Here is an 18,955-nt window from a genome sequence, read left to right as displayed (position 1 = left end):
TGATTAGGCGAAGGTTGCAAAAAACACAGTTGATGGACAGAATGTAGAACAATGTCATACATTCACCCCAGTACAAGGATCTGGGCCTAAATCCATCGTTTTTTTGCACTCCACACCACCCTGGGTTGGACACTGGCTATATGCAAATCAGCTCTGACCCTGTGCCTCATGGGAACAGTCCAGTCCGAACTACCAAGCCATGTCTTTCCCAGACCGGAATCAAGCATCCAAGGACCGGTTTCTGGCTATCAGCCTTCATCAGCCTGGATAGCTTGACTCCAGTGGTGTGGAGAGCCTGGGACTCACGTCTGAGCATCCCCAGCACACACAAATTTTCCAAAATTGATTAGGCGAAGGACCTTCAAAACCAGAACAACCACTCCATTGTAAACCAAGGAAATAATTTCCTGAAAGTTGAGAATCTTTTGTGGAGGTGGGAAAGCTTAACACACAGTGGTATCCAGTACAGCCCCTATGCACAAATTGCTCTGTGAGGGCGCCAGGTGAGACTTGGACGCATTTATCAATAAACCCAATTTGTTTAACAGCTGGGTTGTTACCTGTAGATGATGACGAATCCTCTCTGGCGACTCTGCGGTCAGCAGCCAGTCGTCCAGGTAGGAGAAAACCGGAATCCCCAACCTCCTGAGATGGACAGCCACCACATCCATCACCTTGGTGAAGACTCGAGGTGCAGTAGTAAGACCAAACTGAAGAACCGCAAACTGGAAGTGTTGCTAACCAAAAGTAAACCGGAGATAGTTCCTGTGCGACTTCAGGATTGGAATGTGAAAATCCGCATCCTGCAAGTCGAGGGACACCATCCAGTCCTCTTGTGGAAGCGCCTGAAGAACCTGCGCTAGGTTGAGCATCTTGAATCTCTCCTGCTTGAGAAACAGATTTAAGATTCTGAGGTCCAGGATAGGACGTAACCTACCATCCTTCTTGGGAATCAGGATATACCGGGAGTAGCATCCCTGACCCCTTTCCTGCTCCAGAACCACCTCTATTGCACCTTTTTGTAACTGGACAAGAGGCAGAAAAACTGGGAGATTGGGAGAGAGGGGATCAGAGAGAAGAGTAGGGGGTATGAGACGAGGTGAAGGAACAAGGAGACAAGGGGGTGGGAGAGGGGGGTTAAGGGACTGAGCGAAGGATTGGAATAAGGCACAGAAGTGGAGTTCAAAGATGTAGAGGTGATTTTCAGATGCTTAGATGAAAATGTTTCCAGATTTGAAGATGGAAATATCAATATCACCAGGAAATGAGGAAGAGCAAGTGGTGGAGAGTTACTGATAGGGAGGTGCCGAAGAAATAGGCTTTTCCATTTTGAAGGGCGTTTGGAAAAGAAGATGTAGTTAGTGATTAAGGAGGAGTTAGGGCTATTATGGTAATCTGCAAATAAGGTTTCAGGGTGGAGACTGAGGAGCTTGTATTTGAATTTTTTTACCAGGCTTGGAGAGATGGGAGGGGTAGAGGATAGACCAAGAGTTGGGCCAAGTTTCAAGATAGGCGATACTGAGGTGGAGGGGGAAAGAGAGAGGGGAGGCATGATTAGGAGAGTATGTAGAGAGAAGCAAGCAGATTAAACCATAAGATTAATCAAAACAGGGATATAGAAAAGCAGAACTATGGAAGAGATACATTTAGCCAAAGCAAAATTACAACAAAGAAATGGGGGAGAACAACATAAAAGAACATCCTATGGGGGGGCAGCATAATCAAATAAAATAAACAACAATAGACAGCATAGTAATATAGAATAAACAACAATAGTAAAACACGTCCAAATGTACATTCAAGGATTAAAGCTAAAAATGAGAAGGATGTGAAGTAAACTAATAATGGGAAGGATGATAATCAGCTAAAGAGAGTAAACGCCAGCGAAATACGGTGTAAGCTGCGTAAATATCTCACTAAAGTTACATTTGGCCAAAAGCAAATAACAAAATAGGAAATGGGGGTGAACCATACAAGGGAACATCATAAAGGGGGACAGCACAATCAGACAAAATTACACAACAATAATAAAACACATCAAAAGGAACATTCAGAAATTAAGATTAAGCGTGAGAAAGATGTGAATAAGGTTAGGAGTGAGATAGATGACTAAAGAGAGTAAACATCAAACGAAAAAAGGTGCAGGCTGCATAAATAGCATACTACAGGGTAAATACAAAATAGGAGGTACCTAATCAATAAAAATACATACACAAATGATGAATATCCCAACATTCTGTACAGTGAACTACAAAATGAGAAGCAAATAAAGGCAAGGTAGATGGGGGTGTGGTAGGGGTGTGGCAAACAAGCACACTAAAATATACTATTGTATAGTGTAGGGATAGGATTGAAAGTTAATATAGATGGGGATAGAGTTGAGAGGTAGTGTAGAAGAGAGCATCTGAAAGGACAGACAGCGAGCTTAGGACGAAAGCATGGGCAGGATAGTTGGGGGTGAACAAAGATGAGAGAGATAAAATATAAGATAGGGATAAAAGGTAAAGAGATGGGGACATTTTAAGGTGAAAGAACAACAGGATTGAAAATCCAGTGGAGTTACAGACGGGGCTCCATTCAAAGATGGCCACCAATTCACGATAACTTACGGACAGCATAGACAATCTCAAAGAATATCATTATATTATTAATGATAAGATTAATAAACTAGAAATAAACTATAGAGCAAGAGAATGTACAGAAATCAACACAAAACATCCATGTGCAAAAAAAAAAGAAAGAAAAAAGCTGTCTAGGTAGAGAGTTCGAGTAGGGAGGAATGATAACTCAGGATGAAGGTGCGAATATAGTCCTATTTTAGTGTTCATGAACTGGGGAGCAAAAAACCAGTGAAGAGGTAGGAGAGGAGATTGTGCAAGGAAAGAGGCCAGGGACAAAATGGACGCTAGAGAAATCCAAGATATTCTAGGAGATCGTGCAAAAGATACCATTGGCAGAATGAAGGTCAGGTAAACTCTCTATCTCCCCCAAGGGACTCGAAAATACAGTCAGGTCAGGCGTCCAAGGTAGATATCCAAAGTCATTGCCATAGCCCAGGAACTCCGCTAATAAAAAAACACTTCGAGGACTGTGTTGCAGATCGCCACAGGGGCCAAAGGCAAACAATCACCGGTGGCTGGGAGTGAACTAAAAGGGATCACCCGTTCTTTTCTTCTCCCCCTCTCTCAGTTTGGGAGCAGCACAAACCTAGCACCATTAGGAGATACCTTGGGCTCACCAGAAGTGGAACGCCACATTCTAGGCCGACAAAAGTCCTCTCTCCACCCGCTCAGGCAAGCGCATCGGGAATGTGATCATGAGAGTAAAGTGATAGTGAAAGTGCCCCCCATCAGAGACGCAGATCACGCTTCTTCACCTGGGCATCTGCGGGGGGAGAGAGAGATCTGCACAAGCGAGAACATGTCACAGGAAAAACTCACAGGAGGTGCCTTGGGTGCAAGAGGTCAAGTTATGATCTGCCGGCAGCGAGAGGAGGCCGACCCTCGCATCCCCGCATGACTGGTGGTGTGACCCTGGCCCCCAAGTCCCCTGGCAGGTCCTGCAGTCGTTGAATCAAGCCCGAGATGCAGGGAAGGCAGAGGGCAGGCAGAGAGATCCTGAGGGTCAAAGGACCCCTCGCCGCCTTGAACTTGGCACTAAGCATGGGCGAATTTTGCGAATCTGGCGTTCACGAATTTTGCGAATTTGCGAACTCGCAATCCGCAAAATCCGCGAATTCTCGCGAATTTGCGGATTTTTTTTTTTGTTCGCAAGGATTTCTGCCAGTTCGCAAGGATTTCTGCCAGTTTGCGAGGGTTTTGTACCAGTTCGCAATTGCGAACTTACATGTCGGCTCGCAACGGTCATGATTATGTTGTTTCTACGTCTGGTTCATCATCACAGGTTCCCAGCACTCTCTGTTTCACCCCTGCCACCCTCTGTTTCACCCATGCCACTCTCTGGTACATCAGTGCCACCCTCGGGTTCATCATCTCTGTAGATTATGGGGGGAAAAAGCAAGCACACCTGCCTGCTTCAACTGACATGAATTAATTTGGGGTTGATTTATTAATGTGTCACTGTTTTAAAATTCCAGTCTGGCACCTGCTTCCTTATCTGTAATTTGCTTTCTGTTGCAGTGCAATTTTTTTTTCCAGGACCTTTGTGGCCTACTTGTAGCTATTCTATGAGCCTGCTGTGAGGGTCAGAGCAGGGTCATACAATTGTTGCAACTAGCAACTGAACTCTGGAGGGGCCCTTGTCAGGAAGAACTACAGGGAATGGTTACTAATGATGAGTTTGAACTTTTGAACCTGCTGAATGCTTTTTTTGTGTTCGCAAGGAATTCTGCTAGTTCGCAAGGATTTCTGCCAGTTCGCGAAGGTTTTGTACCAGTTCACAATTGCGAACTTACATGTCGGCTCACAACGGTCACGATTATGTTGTTTCTACGTCTGGTTCATCATCACAGGTTCCCAGCACCCTCTGTTTCACCCCTGCCACCCTCAGTTTCACCCATGCCACCCTCTGGTACATCAATGCCACCCTCTGTTATATCATCACTGTAGATTATGGGGGGAAAAAGCAAGCACACCTGCCTGCTTCAACTGACATGAATTAATTTGGGGTTGATTTAATAATGTGTCACTGTTTTAAAATTCCAGTCTGGCCCCTGCTTCCTTATCTGTAATTTGCTTTCTGTTGCAGTGCAATTTTTTTTTCCAGGACCTTTGTGGCCTACTTGTAGCTATTCTATGAGCCTGCTGTGAGGGTCAGAGCAAGGTCATACAATTTTTGCAACTAGCAACTGAACTCTGGAGGGGCCCTTGTCAGGAAGCACTACAGGGAATGGTTACTAATGATGTGTTTGAACTTTTGAACCTGCTGAATGCTTTTTTTGTGTTGGCAAGGATTTCTGCCAGTTTGCAAGGATTTTTGCCAGTTCGCGAGGGTTTTGTACCAGTTCACAATTGCGAACTTACACCGCACGCCGCAAAATTGTATCACCAAGAAAAAAAAAGTCCGCTGCGTGAGAATTTGCGGATTTTCGGTAAATTCGCAAGCGTTCGCGGATTGCGAATTTACCGAAAATCCTCAAAATTCGCGAGCGTAACGGATTTTCCGCCCATGCTTACTTGGCACCGGGTGAGCCAAGCTCAGAGTGTGAAGTTCACAGAGCTGTCAGACCCAGTGGTGCGCGGTTGGATGGCGGAAGGTGCGGTTTTGCAGCAGCCCCAGGGCGCCAAAAATGAGATTGCAGGAGGAGCCCCAAAGAGCAATGGAAGCAACTCGAATTCAGAGCCATCCGGGGACATCGGTGGCCATGTCGATTCTGGCTGTGCAGCACTGTATTTGTTGATGTGTGCTTAAATGTTTGGTCGTTGCGTGGCTGAGAACTTCCGCAAAGTGTGGGGGTAGAGTAAGAGGTTGTGCGGGGGGCATAAACAGGGATTTACACACAAATTGGGATCCTGAACCCTGGAGCTTCTTAGGCGACCTCTTTTCCGGTGGCCATCTTGCGCTGGGAGCACGCTCCCTGGACTTCTATGGGAGTCCAACTGAACCGAGTCCGACAGCATACACCTGCATCGTACTAGGTCGGACTGCAGGAGTCCAGATCAGTCGGAAAACACCCCGGATCCGTCTCAGTCAGAGTGCTTTCCGACCCAGTTCGAAATCGGCCCCTTAGTGTTGGCTACTGTCTTGTTGCAAGCATTGCATTCTAGTAGAGAACTACTGGCTCACATACTAGCTCACATTTCAAGGACTGCATCCTAGTAGAGAATTGCTGGATGGCACTTCAAGTACTGTATCCTAGTAGAGAAGTACTGACTTGCACTTCAGGTATTGCATCCTAATAGAGAAGTACTGGCTCTGACTTTAAGCAGTGCATCATAGTAGATAAATGCTGGCTCAGCTTTAAGTACTGCATCCTTGTAGAGAAGTACTGGCATGTTTTTTTAAGTATTGCATCCTTGTAGAGTAGTACTGGCTCACACTTCAAGTATTGCATCCTAGTAGAGAAGTACTGGCTCGCAATTCAAGTACGGCATCCTAGTAGAGAAGTACTGACTCACACTTCAAGTATTGAATTCTAGTATAGAAACACTGGCTCGCGCTTTAAGGATTGCATGCTAGTAGAGAAGTTCTGGCTCGCACTTCAAATATTGCATTATAGTAGAGAAGTGCTGGCTTGCCATTCAAGTGTAAAGAACAAGGGAGCGACCCCACTTGCAAGAGACAGGGTACCACAAGTACAGACACAGCTAGATTCTCTTGGAACTGTTAGAATTGCCTCTATTCAATGAATATAATCAGTCATACACATCTCATATATTCAGACTACCACACAACTCAAATGGAACACCATGAATTGGAACCCCAAAACCAATTGCAATATACACAACGATAAAGTACTTTTACTCAATGTTAAAAAATAGCATATTTATTCAAATAATTTAGCTTCAATGAAATACAATTAAAAACATGACATTTATACAATAAGAAAAATGTAATTTGCAAAAAATACAAAAAAAATAGCAGAGGATAAAAACAAGCAATTAGAGACAGACAAAATGTGAACAAATTAGATCATATTAAAGTAACTTTAAATGGATTCCATATATTAATAGATCTCAGTCTAAAAGACTCATGGTAATCTTAGACATCAGGAGGTTCTGTGGATGCAACGTGTTACACAAAAAGGGTGCTGACGCGTTTCGGTGGTATGAACTTATAGATGTACCACCTTCATCAGGACTCTAACAATATTCGTCTCTCAATTAGTTGGTATATAATTCATAAGCCTTGTACTTATTTCATTAAAGATGGAAAAATGTACCCAAGAATAATTGTGCAGATATATATCTGGTCCTTTTACCAAATCACTAAATGACGAATGATGTCGCAATAAGAGGGGATCTCCTGGGACCTCATGACAGACCTAATATGCCGCCGTGTATACTCTGTTCAGTGTTCAGAGCTATAATCTTTCATCGTTTCGATTTCGCATTCATAAGTTTCTATGAAAGATAACTGGTCGATGTGGGTTCACACCCTGAACAAGTATTCTTTTGTATGGGCCATCATATAAAGTACAATGTGGTGAAAGGCTTCCGCACCTGAGTGTAGAGAGAAAATAGTTTCAAAAGCGTCCCGTCCTGTCATCACGGCTTCCCTCTGCCTTCCGGAATGTTGGCGACTGTACTGCATCCTAATAGAAAAGTATTGGTTTCGCACTTCAAGTATTGCATCCTAGGAAAGAAGTACTGACTCACACTTCAAGTATTGCATTCTACTATAGAAGCACTGGCTCGCACTTCAAGTATTGTATCCTACTAAAGAAGTACTGACTCACACTTCAAGTACTGCATTCTAGTATAGAATCACTGGCTCGCACTTCAAGTATTGCATCCTAGTAAAGAAGTGCTGGCTTGCACTTCAAGTATTGCATCCTAATAGAAAAGTGTTACTGCATCCTAATAGAAAAGTGTTAGTTTCGCACTTCAAGTACTGCATCCTAGTATTGAAGTGCTAGCTCGCACTTCAAGTATAGCATCCTAGTAGAGAAGTACTTGCTCGCACTTATAATATTGCAGACCCGCTAATAAATATAAGTTTCTGCACAATCCAAAGTATTCAGCCTGGCAGTACATTTTTAGTACTGAACCAGTCACAGCTTAGGGTTCTTGCAAGGAGGCAATATTGAAATCCAATAGAAACACTGGACCTTAAATCATGAAGCGCCTACCGCCCTTCTCTCCTTATGTGGCGCTGTTTACTCCCAAAGACCTACACTCTTAATTCATTTTTTTGCATGCACATTGTTTTTAGATTTTTCACCATAAAGAAAGATGTTGCCATAGTTCCCAGAAGGCAAAAGAAATGGGGCAGCCGTGGGCAAATGTGGAAAGCAGATGGGTGGCAAGGAGGAGGGTGGAAGGGGTATGGGAGGGAAGGAGCTGTGAGTGAGGGGTAGTGGAGCTGGGCCCCGGGATAGGAGCTTCAGTGGCACTTTTGAGTGGGGTGTGGCAGGAAGGGTAGGAACTGAAGATTAGCAGTAACAGGATTCTAGCTTCCATATGTATCCTAGACAGGAATCTACTACACGGCACAAAATCTCAAAAAAGAAACCCGAGTTAGGCTCCACAACACTCACCTTCCCTGTCGGAGGTGGTAACATCTACGACACCTTCAGGTTCGTCAGAAGCGTCGCTTGTCCCGGTCCGTCTTGCTGGGATTCCCCTCGCTGGTATCACTCTGTGAGTCACCGTAGGGGCCTTGCCTGGAAGAAGCACACGTGGGAGTCATTGCTGTAACCTTGCCAGGTGTGCACCCACTGACATCCATGAGGGCAGCTGCCTGCTCAGGCACTGCCTTTACTCTTAGTTAGGCAGCTGTGCCTTTGAGACCTGCACTCACTCTACAAGGGGACAGGAAGAGCGGGGGCTACTGCCATACTGATTGGTTTTCCATTGCAAAGATGTCAGCGTGAGAAGGAAAAAAGAAATATTGTGCAAAAGAAATCTGAATTAAAATATACTATCAAGGCTGGGTACTAATAAATAAAACGAGTACTGTTTTCACTCTATCACCCACATTAACTTGGGCTGCTGGAAAGAACCAATACATATCTGTAACATGTTTAGGCTTCTCCATTCAAGCCCGTGCCTGAAGGGGGCTTGACCAAACAAGCCAATAGCTGGAGAGAGTTTAGCCAAATGTAGGTGGTATGTTGTGGCGTGTGTGGTGTAGTGCTAACAGTTGATTTTAGTAGCCAGCAGGAGGTGCCCCTGGTAAGACTCATAAAATAGCATATACAAAAATGAGAATTAAAATATTGTTGATGTGTTGTGCAGTTAAAATAACAAATTGGATAGAGCAGAATTGTTTAATGAAACACTGTAAATCAATTCATCACTAGTGAAAAAAGGCAGCAGTTAAACCTACCACACAGCCCGCACCAATTATTCCATCGAGCCGGATGACATAGTTGGGGGATGTGTCCTTTGTGCACAGACAGCCCAGCCCAGCCACATCTGTGCATCCCCTTCTGTAAACTGAAATTGCACGCGCACGTACAGCGTCAGAGCTTTCCTCAAAAGGACGTTCCCAAATTTCCGTGGGGGCGTGGCCCCATGCAAAGGAGGGAATCCCTTCGCCTTTGCGCCCCTTCCGGATTATAGACAAAGGTGCAGAAGCAAAGCAGTTAGTAGGTGCGTCCCCTGATGGCAGCCCACTGCAGGAGGCAAAGGGGGTCCCATGGATCCCCGTGATATCCCCTTGCAGGCAGGTGCAATCGCTCACTGCAACCACCTGCAAGAGGATCTCTAATCCCCTTTAAAAGTGCAGGTGGGTTGCCACGTGCACTGTGAAAACACAAGCGGTTTCAAGGCAGTGACTCTCTTTTCACATGAATGCGCTGCCCCCATGGCAGCACAAGATTGCAGCTGCCCTGGGGACAGTGCATTCCTTGTAATAGCGCACACTTTCCCTGTTTGCGCCCAGCACAACTATTTTTTCGGTGCACTGGGCACAAACAGAGAAAGTGCGCCCTTTTCATTAAGGGCCCCAGAATCAGTATTATGCATTGTATCCTGGGGGAACGGATGTTTGTGCCCGCCTTATGCGACCCCAGGTTTTACAGTATTACAGAGGGGGCAGCAGACGCTTGTTTGTCCCCTTCTGGTATACTGAATGATACTATCATAAGAGAAAATGTAAATTGATAGATACTTGTATAGCGCACTACTAACCCACAAGGGTCTCAAGGCGCTTGTACGAATACCGCTGTGGAACCCATCCTGGCTTTCCCTGTAAGGCAACCACTCCTGGGAACCCCCAAGGTGGAGGCCAGGCATTCTTAGCATTGTGGGGGCCATTGTGGAGATTAAGCAAGCTATTGCCCAGAGTTACAGAGTGGGACTTCATGATTGGAATAGGCATCGAGGCGAGAACTATCAGGTCCGTGGAATTTTGAGCCCAAGACCCCGCCGAGGCGGGGAATTGAACCTTGGTCCCGGGCTAGACCTCTGCATCAGGGTCTGCCACTCTAACCATTGAGCCACACTTCTCCACTTGAGCCACACTACTCCAGAGTGCGTTCCCTGGTTTGCATGGGGGCATAGCCCCATGCAAAGGATGGAATCCATGTGTTGCTGTGCCATATTAATCACAGCATCTTCCACCGCAAGCAGAGGTACCTTGGAACTAACCCCGCTAGCACACCTGCTGAGTTAATCGGATAAGGCGTGCAAATTATCCTTTCATTACCCGTCCGCATGCATGCGGAACTCCCCGCCACCATCTCTATTTCGAACCATGACAGAATATCTCATATACCCACCTACGACATTCTAGCTTCCACCACGAGGATTCATGCAATAACCACTCATTTTGAATTCCTGAAACACGCTGACCACGAGCAACTTCCCAGGCACTTATTTCATTGTTTAGTCCAGATGATGACCCCCCAAAGCTGTTTGGGATCGAAACGTTGTTGAAACTTGCCTCTTAAACTCTAAACTATAATTAAAATTGTGGAGTACAAGATATATTTTGTATTGTGACTTTTGCGTATTTACATTTTCTCACCTAAAAAGTCACTTTTAAGTCACTTGCCTGTCATAATGAAATCGGCTGACTTCCCATTACCCTGTCACGTCCTTCTCACTCACCTTTTCATGCAATGTTTTGTTTTTTCTAATTATTAATAAAATTCTAGAAATTGTTGATTGAGACTACAACAGACACAATCTTGATTGTGAAGTCATGGTATTATACTGACTTACTTTGTAATGGACAACTTTTTTTTCTTACATACTACTACCCTTGGTCCCTTCTGACTTTAAGGGTTCTTTTTTCTGTATTATTCACATTGGCATACAGGCAAACATGCCTTAGGAGGTGCACTTAAAGTGTGCCACAACTAGGTGGCACAATTTCAGTGTGCCTCCTAAAAGACCTTGGACCCCCTAGACATCCCCCCTGCAGGTGGGTGCAGTCACTCACTGCAGCCACTTGCTTGGGGATCTCTCTTCCCTCTTGTGGGGCAGGTTGCCGCCTGCACTGTGAAACACAGAGCAGCTTTCAAACAGCTGCTCCATATTTCACATGAATGTGCTGCCTTTCTTCTTTCTAAGACAGTGCAATTCACTGCAGCCGGCTCCCCTTTTGAAGGGTGCTCCATGGCCTAAAAACAGAGAGGCAGATTTACAAGCCCCTTGCGCCTCTTTTACGCCGCTGTTGCGTCACTTTTGTGACGCAGCGGCTGCGCAAAAGATGCACCATGGTGCGGGGTATTTACAACGTGACGCATCTGGGAGATGCGTCACGTTGTAAAGCCCTGCACCAGATGAAGGCGTTCCTGCACGGGGGGGGGGGGGGTGAATTCTACAAGATTTCACTCAGTCACTTTTAGGCCACTGCTGCGTCAAAACCCTGTGCCTGCTTGAAGCAGGCGTAAGGCTTGATCCAGCATTGGACAGATAGGGCCCCCAGGGCATTGCTGGAGCTGCATCGCGCTTGCGAGGCAATTCCAGGAATGCACCACCTTTACGGCACAGATGCGTCACGCATCTGTTCCATTTTTGCCCCATGGTGCGCCGCATTGTAACTGTGGTTATTGTAAATCTGCCCCAGAAAGTGCACCATATTCAAAATACAGTCCCAGGTGCTTTTTTCAGCATTCTCAAAGAAGGAGGGAGAGAAGACTTGAGGGAGATCCTGGATACTAGCAAACACCAGGTACATCTTTTAAATAAATGTGAAGGAGCAGGGAGCCTTCGGCAAGTTGTTTATGTGTCATTTTGCATTTGGATCCATCAAAAGGCCTCTTCCATTGCAAAGACAGTCCATTGGATCACTCACAGAGGACACACGCACCATAGGAAATTATGATTTCGTATCAATATCACTGTTGCTTTCCGCAGACTGGTTCAGTTACATCGCAGGCATTTGCAAAGTGTATGGAGGGAGCATACTTTTTGAATTTCATCATTATTGCAAGAAACATTTCTGACAAAATGTAATATAAATTTACAACTTCCCATTTAATTCCAATCCACATCACAGCACAGGATAGGATGCAACATTGATTAAATGAGTGGACACATGTAATGTCAAGGAAAGACTTGATATGTCGCCGTACCTCCTTTAGACATGATGGTCCAGTCACAGCCCCTGGTCTCTTCACTGTAGTGGGGGCGGGAGGGTGCAGGCAGAGGCAGGTGGGTGCAGACAGGCTCAGGAAGACAGATGCACCAGCACTACTGAGGAGCTCAGAAGAGCCAATATTTATACCAAGGTTCACGCTGAAAAAAGTCAACATTCTGCCTTAGGAAAACACGTCTAATGAACATCTTTGTTGACTCAAAGTTTCATCTCAACAGCCTATGAGAACAACATCTTTTCTGCCACGTCGACGCTGGCTCAAATACTCACCCTCTGGCGATTTCTGAACACCTTTCCAGTCTGTGGACATTTAATATGGCACCCAGAATGGAACGGAGGACACTTAAGTTGCAATCTATCGGTACAAAAGGCACCCATGAGCTTATCAATGCGTTCTATTGCAATGGTTAACTTTATCTTATAATGAGATGATACTCGACTTGCTATAGCTGCTGGCTTCTTGATGCCTTTGCAGGTACACACCAGACCAGGGTGTGTGAATGTCTGATGTCATACCAGGGCACAAGACACTAAAAATGAATTCCTGCTAAGGGTGGGATCGTCATGATGGAAAACCTCACCTTCTGAGACTGCAGAAAAGATTGAGATAGGAAGCCCCCTGACCACCGGGATAAAAGTTCTGGGGTGATCAGGGTTACTCACGAGATCTTGGCCCAACAAGTGTCAGAAGTTGGGAACATTGGCTTCTTTTACCAGGCAGTGATCGGGAAGATGTGTAGATATGGTGGCAAAATAAAAACAATGGGCTGTGCCAACAGGGTTTTGCAGGTCAGGTCAAATATTTATGAAGAGTCTGTAGAGTTTTCAAAGAGCTGCAGCACGTGACCCAGTGTCCATATGACGGCCAGGTCATTGCCCCAGTGTGGCCAAGACTCCACCTATTAACTGCCTCAGTGTGCATGGGGACAGACGATTAACTAGCATAAACCTCATTTTGTATTTGAATCCATGTTGTATGAACCTCTAAGAGTCCTTCTCCCTACCTACCAAATAACGCTGTTGGCCCCAGGTTTAGGAAAAGAAGATGTGTAGGCCCCTGCTTCCCAACAGAGGCTGCTGCACAGGGGGCCCTGTTCCATGGTCTATGAGAGCACTGGAGGGCACCCCGACCTTGAGGAAGGAAAGAAAGCCCTGCTAGGGAAACACACGTGTCTTTACAGTGGACTATGGCTCTCTTCACAGGCCACCATGCACTGAATTGTGCACTTCACAAAAGGCCTCAAACATACCTTACTAACACAATGCTAACCATGAAATGGAATATGACAACTGTTTCCTGTAACAAAACATTCTTCACTTGTAATGATAACCACAGTTTTCGGGTCTGATACTATTAGTCAATCAAACAGGATTTGGATGGAGGAAATTCGAGACCTGAGGGCCAATCAAAACGAATGTGTCAGGCTCAGAATGACTCCTTTTTTCCCCAATGTTGACTCTCCTTCATTCAGAAAAACACATGGTTCAAGCACAGGGTAATGGCAACTGAATGACCAGTTCTGTTGTCCTCCAACTGTAGGTGTCTTCAGCCTACATTTAGACCTCCTCCAAGTGCTGCTCAGGCATGCAGATATTGAACAGCTGGAAAGGGACAGATCTTTCAGTAAGTACTTTACTTGACGCAGGACGACTCACACCTGGATCCAGCTGTATTTGCTGTAGTTATGAGAAATGATTTAGATAGCAGATCTAGATATGGCTGCTCATTGGTTAAGCCTTCCCACTAATATGGCATGGCCAGCTATGTAATTAGCTATATATTATCACAAGGACAACCCTTTCTCTGCTCAGGTGGACCAGGGCCAATAATTGGTATATGAACAAAGTCCACCTTCAAACTCTTTTCTGAAAAAGCGACCTTCTCCTGCACGTGTCTGAGAGAGCCAACATTCAATGTGATGTTAGAAAATTACAAGTGGTAGGTACCTACTTTGGTAGTGTTTAACCCCAAAAATTCTAATACTCAAAAAAGATGTGCGTTAGTGATCACAAATTGATCAGAATTGTTTCCGAAATTATTTTTTGTACTATTCTTAGATGTATATGATGATACTGTGACACAACTAAATGTAAGTGCAGGGGACGCAGTGCAAATAAATATAGTATATATTCAAAGGACACACAACAAATAGTCGCTGGTTACAAAAAACGGATGACATGTGCATATAGCATTGCAACATGTGGAATCATTATTGATCAGTAGCTAAGTTAAATAATAGCGATGTTTCGACCCCTAGTGATTTTCGGGGTCTCCTCAGGACAAAAGTCGTCAGATTAATTCTCACCTAATGGTAACAGAGTCCAAACGGCTAAGAAATGGAATCTACTGCCAGTAGAACTGCGGACCGAACCTTCAGAAACTAAATTTAGGAAACATCTGAAAAGAATACTCTTCCCCAACAACTAATATCAAAAGTAGCGTCACCAACGAACACCTTTTATTGGCATTTACAGCGCGGGGACACACTTGCTAGTGTGACCAGGCGCTTTACAAAATACTAATAAATAAATAAATAAACAGCTGTATGTGGACACTTTCCAGAAAAAGGTGGGGAAGGATCAGGAGGTAAGTTTCTGTCATAAATCCTTAGTGGAAAATTCATTATAACCGAGTAGCATAAATGGCCCCACCACATCCACATAGTATGTGTCATTCAGCCTGTGCATGTTTCAATGGTGTCAGCAATTTCACCTACACTAAATGGCCTCAGTATTCGTCAAGTTGTGTCAAAGAGGATAGGTCCTATTGGTCCCACTCCGCTCTTCGCGATTGAAAAAAATTCATCTTGCGTTACCATTTGTTGCTGTTTAGTCATATGACTTTTGTCCTGAGGAGACTTTGAAAATCACTAAGGGTCGAAACGTCGACATTTTTACACTTGGTTACTGATCATTAATGATTCCACATGTTGCAATGCTATATACACATGTAATCGGTTTGAAAATATTTGTAACTAGGGATTCTTTGTTTTGTGTCTTTGTGTATGTTTAATATTTATTCACACACTGGAGCACTTTTATGCCTGCTCTTATATTTAGGGCCCGATTAACAGAACTAAGTTAAGACAAAATCCTAAACTTACTACTTTTGGTATTCACAGAAGTTAGGATTTTTGTCTTAAGGTGGTCTTAATACAGACTTAAGAGAAAATCCTAACTTAAGTCTGTCTCAAGTCTGTGTTGAGACAAACTTAAGACACAATCCTAACTTCTGTGAAAACCAAAAGAAGTAAGTTTAGGATTTTGTCTTAAGTTAGTTCTGTGAATCGGTCCCTTAGTGTTGCCAAAGTATCTGCATATAAATCTAAGAATATTACTACAAAATAATTTAAGAAACCCTTTTGAGCAATGTGTGATCATTAATGTATGTCTTTTTTGGGTATTAATATTTTTTTCTGTAAAACACTACCAAAGTAGGTACTTAACACTTGGAATGTTCAGATGTCACATTGACTGTTGGATCCCCCAGACAGGTGCCGGAGCGGGCCACTTTTTCAGGAAAGAGTCCCAATGTGGACTTTGATGTTCATATCGCTCAATCGCTTTGCAAATGCTGTAAATGAAGCAATTGATGGTACTATACCACTTAAAACGTATAAACCCCGCCAAGCAGCCAGACAAGAAGTCTGGTACTCCGAAGACCTGAGACACATGAAACAAAAGACCAGGAAGCTTGAAAAGGTGTGGAGACATTCTCGGAAGCCGGAGGATAAACAATGCTACCTAACATCCCTTAGATCCTATCATAAAGCAATAAGGATGGCTCGGAAATGCCATATTGCGATGCAACTTGCAGAGGCTGGGAAGGACTCTAAAGTTCTTTTTCAAATCCTGCAAACTTTTACCAAGCCTGTAGCATGCGAGACGGCGGAGATTGCTTCCCAAGAATTATGTGACAGCATCTCATCCTTCTTTATGAAGAAAATCTACACGATCTATGCTAAGATATTGGCCACTAAATCAATGGAAGTGGTCGATCCTAACAACCTCCCTTACAATAGTATTCAACAGAACACACTGGCCAATCGTTTAAAAAACTTTCCCCTTATTTCTTTGGAAGAAGTCATTTCCCTTATAAAAGTAATTAAGAGCGGTAGTTCGCAGGATACTGTTCCCGCCCGGATCATGCCTATGCTGGCTGATATTCTTGGTCCAGACATACAGAAACTGATTAATCTGTCGTTAAGCACGGGAGAAGTCCCGAGAGATTGGAAACGGGCATTGGTAAGACCGCTAAGGAAAAATACCACCATTCCTTGGACGGATCTTGCCAACCTGTGACCCATCTCTCTCCTCCCCTTTCTGGGCAAGATGATGGAGAAGTTTGTTAATGGACATCTGTCCAGATTTGTTGAGGAGACACATGGACTGGATCCCTCTCAGTCGGGCTTCAGGCCGAGACACAGCACCGAGACCACCTTGCTGTCAGTCGCAGACGATCTACGTATGTACCAGGATGGGGGTTATTCCGTCATCCTGGTTCTGCTGGATCTGTCTGCGGCGTTCGACACCGTGTCTCATGACATCATGACCACCAGACTTGTTAACATCGGTCTGGAAGGTGTAGCTCTGGCATGGCTGAGGAGTTTCCTGACCGACCGCACCCAGACCGTCACCTTGGGTGCCTACCGGTCAGAGGAGTTGGGGATCTCAAAGGGGGTGCCACAGGGGTCTTGCTTAAGCCCGACCCTGTTTAATATCTATGTGGCCCCCCTGGCAAACATCATGAGATCCCATGGGTTCATCCCCATGTCATACGCGGATGACACCCAACTCCTCTTCCCGTTTAAACATCTTACGGATACGGTCAGGAACTCTTTCTCCTTGGGGATGAAGGCAGTAGCTCACTGGATGGCATCAAACTTCCTGCAATGCAATGTGGCAAAAACGGAGGTGATGCTGTTCGGTGAGGCAAAGCTCCTATGGTCCCCAGACTGGTGGCCGCAAGACCTTGGCCCAGTCCCAGAGCCAAAGCAGGTGGTAAAAAATCTCGGTGTGCGTCTGGACCAGGAGCTCTCTTTAAAACAAAACAGCAATCAAGTAGTGGGCTCATGTTTCCATGTGATCGCTATGCTGAGGAAAGTCTTCCCCTTGCTCCCTGATACAACTAGGAGAACGTTAGTGCAGGCCCTTATACTGAGTCGACTGGACTACTGCAACGGGATGCTCCTATCAGTAAATGAGAGAGTTATCGCGAGATTGCAGGTAGTCCAGAACACAGCGGCCCGTCTTGTCCTAAATCAGCCTCCCCGCACACCATCGAAGCCTCTTCTGAACACCCTACATTGACTACCTATCAAACAAAGGGTGAAATACAAGATAGGGTGCACTATACATAGAAGTCTCCAGAACAAAGGCCCAGAGTATCTAAACAATAGATTATCTCTCTATAGGCCCGCTCGATCCTTGAGATCCAGTGAACAAGGTCTTTTACAAGTTCCAAGAGCCAGAAAGACCAGACAAGGTGGAAGAGCTCTGTCCATTGCCGGACCAAGATTGTGGAACAGCCTTCCTCTCTCTTTGAGACTTTGTCAGGAGTATCTCCTATTTAGGAAACAGTTAAAAACCTTCTTATTTCCTAATTAATCAATGCCATCTGCCTACCTATTGTTACAAGCTGAAACGGTTCTCAAAGGCGCGGAGATACTCCTCCGGGAGATGATCCTAGCGCGATATAAACCCGCAAATTCAAATTCAAATTCATATAACAGCTATGTCATTAGCCGCATCAAGCTTGGGGAATATGAGAGCTGTATCTTGTCTTCATACAAGGAGTGAAGGGATTCTTCACTTATGGAAGCTAAGACAGAGTCAGTGCCCCTTGCAGGAAAGAATCAATACTATAGGTTCTAAAAAAGATGAATTTCTTTGACATACTATTGAGTTTACCTCATCCCCTTTTTTTTTCATGATTTCTATGGAGTAGGGAAGTTGGAGATGAGCCAGCATTTCACCAAATTCATGTTTTAAAGGGTAAAGTGTGCTTCATTTATCATGTTTGTTGTGTCATGTACAAGGCAGAGGATGCTTTTGTCCTGAGTCCCGGGCCTAGGTCCTTGGCGGTGCTTTGTTTCGTATTGTAGTACTCCAACACTTCTCCAAACATACATGCTAGTTTGTGGTCTTTTTAGTTTCCAATTGCAGTAACCTGCCACCATTTACAACCTTCACCTCTCTCTTGGCTAGCCTCACGTGCCTCCTAGGTGAACCTCTTTTCTGGCTGTGGCTGCGGTTCTCAGCTCCAATAGAGTTCAACAGATTAAGTACACTGCATACATATACAGAGTGAGTCACTCTCAATGGAGATCCTTTATATAAAAATGTAATTTGAACTATGCAACAAAGCCTGTTTATAAGTCAGCTCCAATGAAAGAGACAGGTAACAGAGAACTATCTTCCTGATGAAGGCTCTCTTCTTTACAAAGACTGAGGTAGTGGTAGCTGGTGAGACTGTAAATATATGCTTCTCAAGCAGGAGATGTTTTTTTCTAGTTGGCCTATTTTGTTTTGGCACCAATGAATTCTGAAGAGTATACCCACATTGCTAACTAGGAGTAGCTTTTTCTGGTATGTCTCTAAACCAAAGCTCACATTCTTATCACTGATAGAGGCATACATCCTTTAAATGCTTGGACAGGAGATCTCAGGACTCATCTAGGTACTGGCCTTTTACTCATCAGCGTATATTCCCTTCCTTAATGGCCCGAAAGAAACGATTAAGGGAGAGGAGTGGCCCAGTGGCCAGAGTGGCTGACTCAGAGTG

The 18,955-nt window shown here is 44.7% G+C and overlaps 1 protein-coding gene across 1 annotated transcript in view; it reads right to left on the bottom strand.

Moving 5' to 3' along the window:
• LOC147726078 (uncharacterized) overlaps positions 1–12,176 on the bottom strand; it is a 73,226-nt gene extending 61,050 nt beyond the window's left edge. Inside the window, exons 1-2 of the mRNA XM_086960196.1 lie at positions 12,149–12,176; positions 8,159–8,284 (exon numbers count right to left, since the gene is read on the bottom strand). Coding sequence (XP_086816322.1) covers positions 8,159–8,284; positions 12,149–12,161 — 139 coding nt within the window. The 5' untranslated portion in view covers positions 12,162–12,176. The remainder of the gene's footprint in view (positions 1–8,158; positions 8,285–12,148) is intronic.
• Positions 12,177–18,955: the final 6,779 nt, after the last annotated feature.

Source organism: Lissotriton vulgaris, chromosome 3_1, assembly GCF_964263255.1.
Source record: "Lissotriton vulgaris chromosome 3_1, aLisVul1.2, whole genome shotgun sequence".
NCBI lineage: Eukaryota > Metazoa > Chordata > Amphibia > Caudata > Salamandridae > Lissotriton > Lissotriton vulgaris.
Note: the sequence above shows the minus strand (reverse complement) of the source record. Positions and strands in the feature narration are given on the sequence as shown.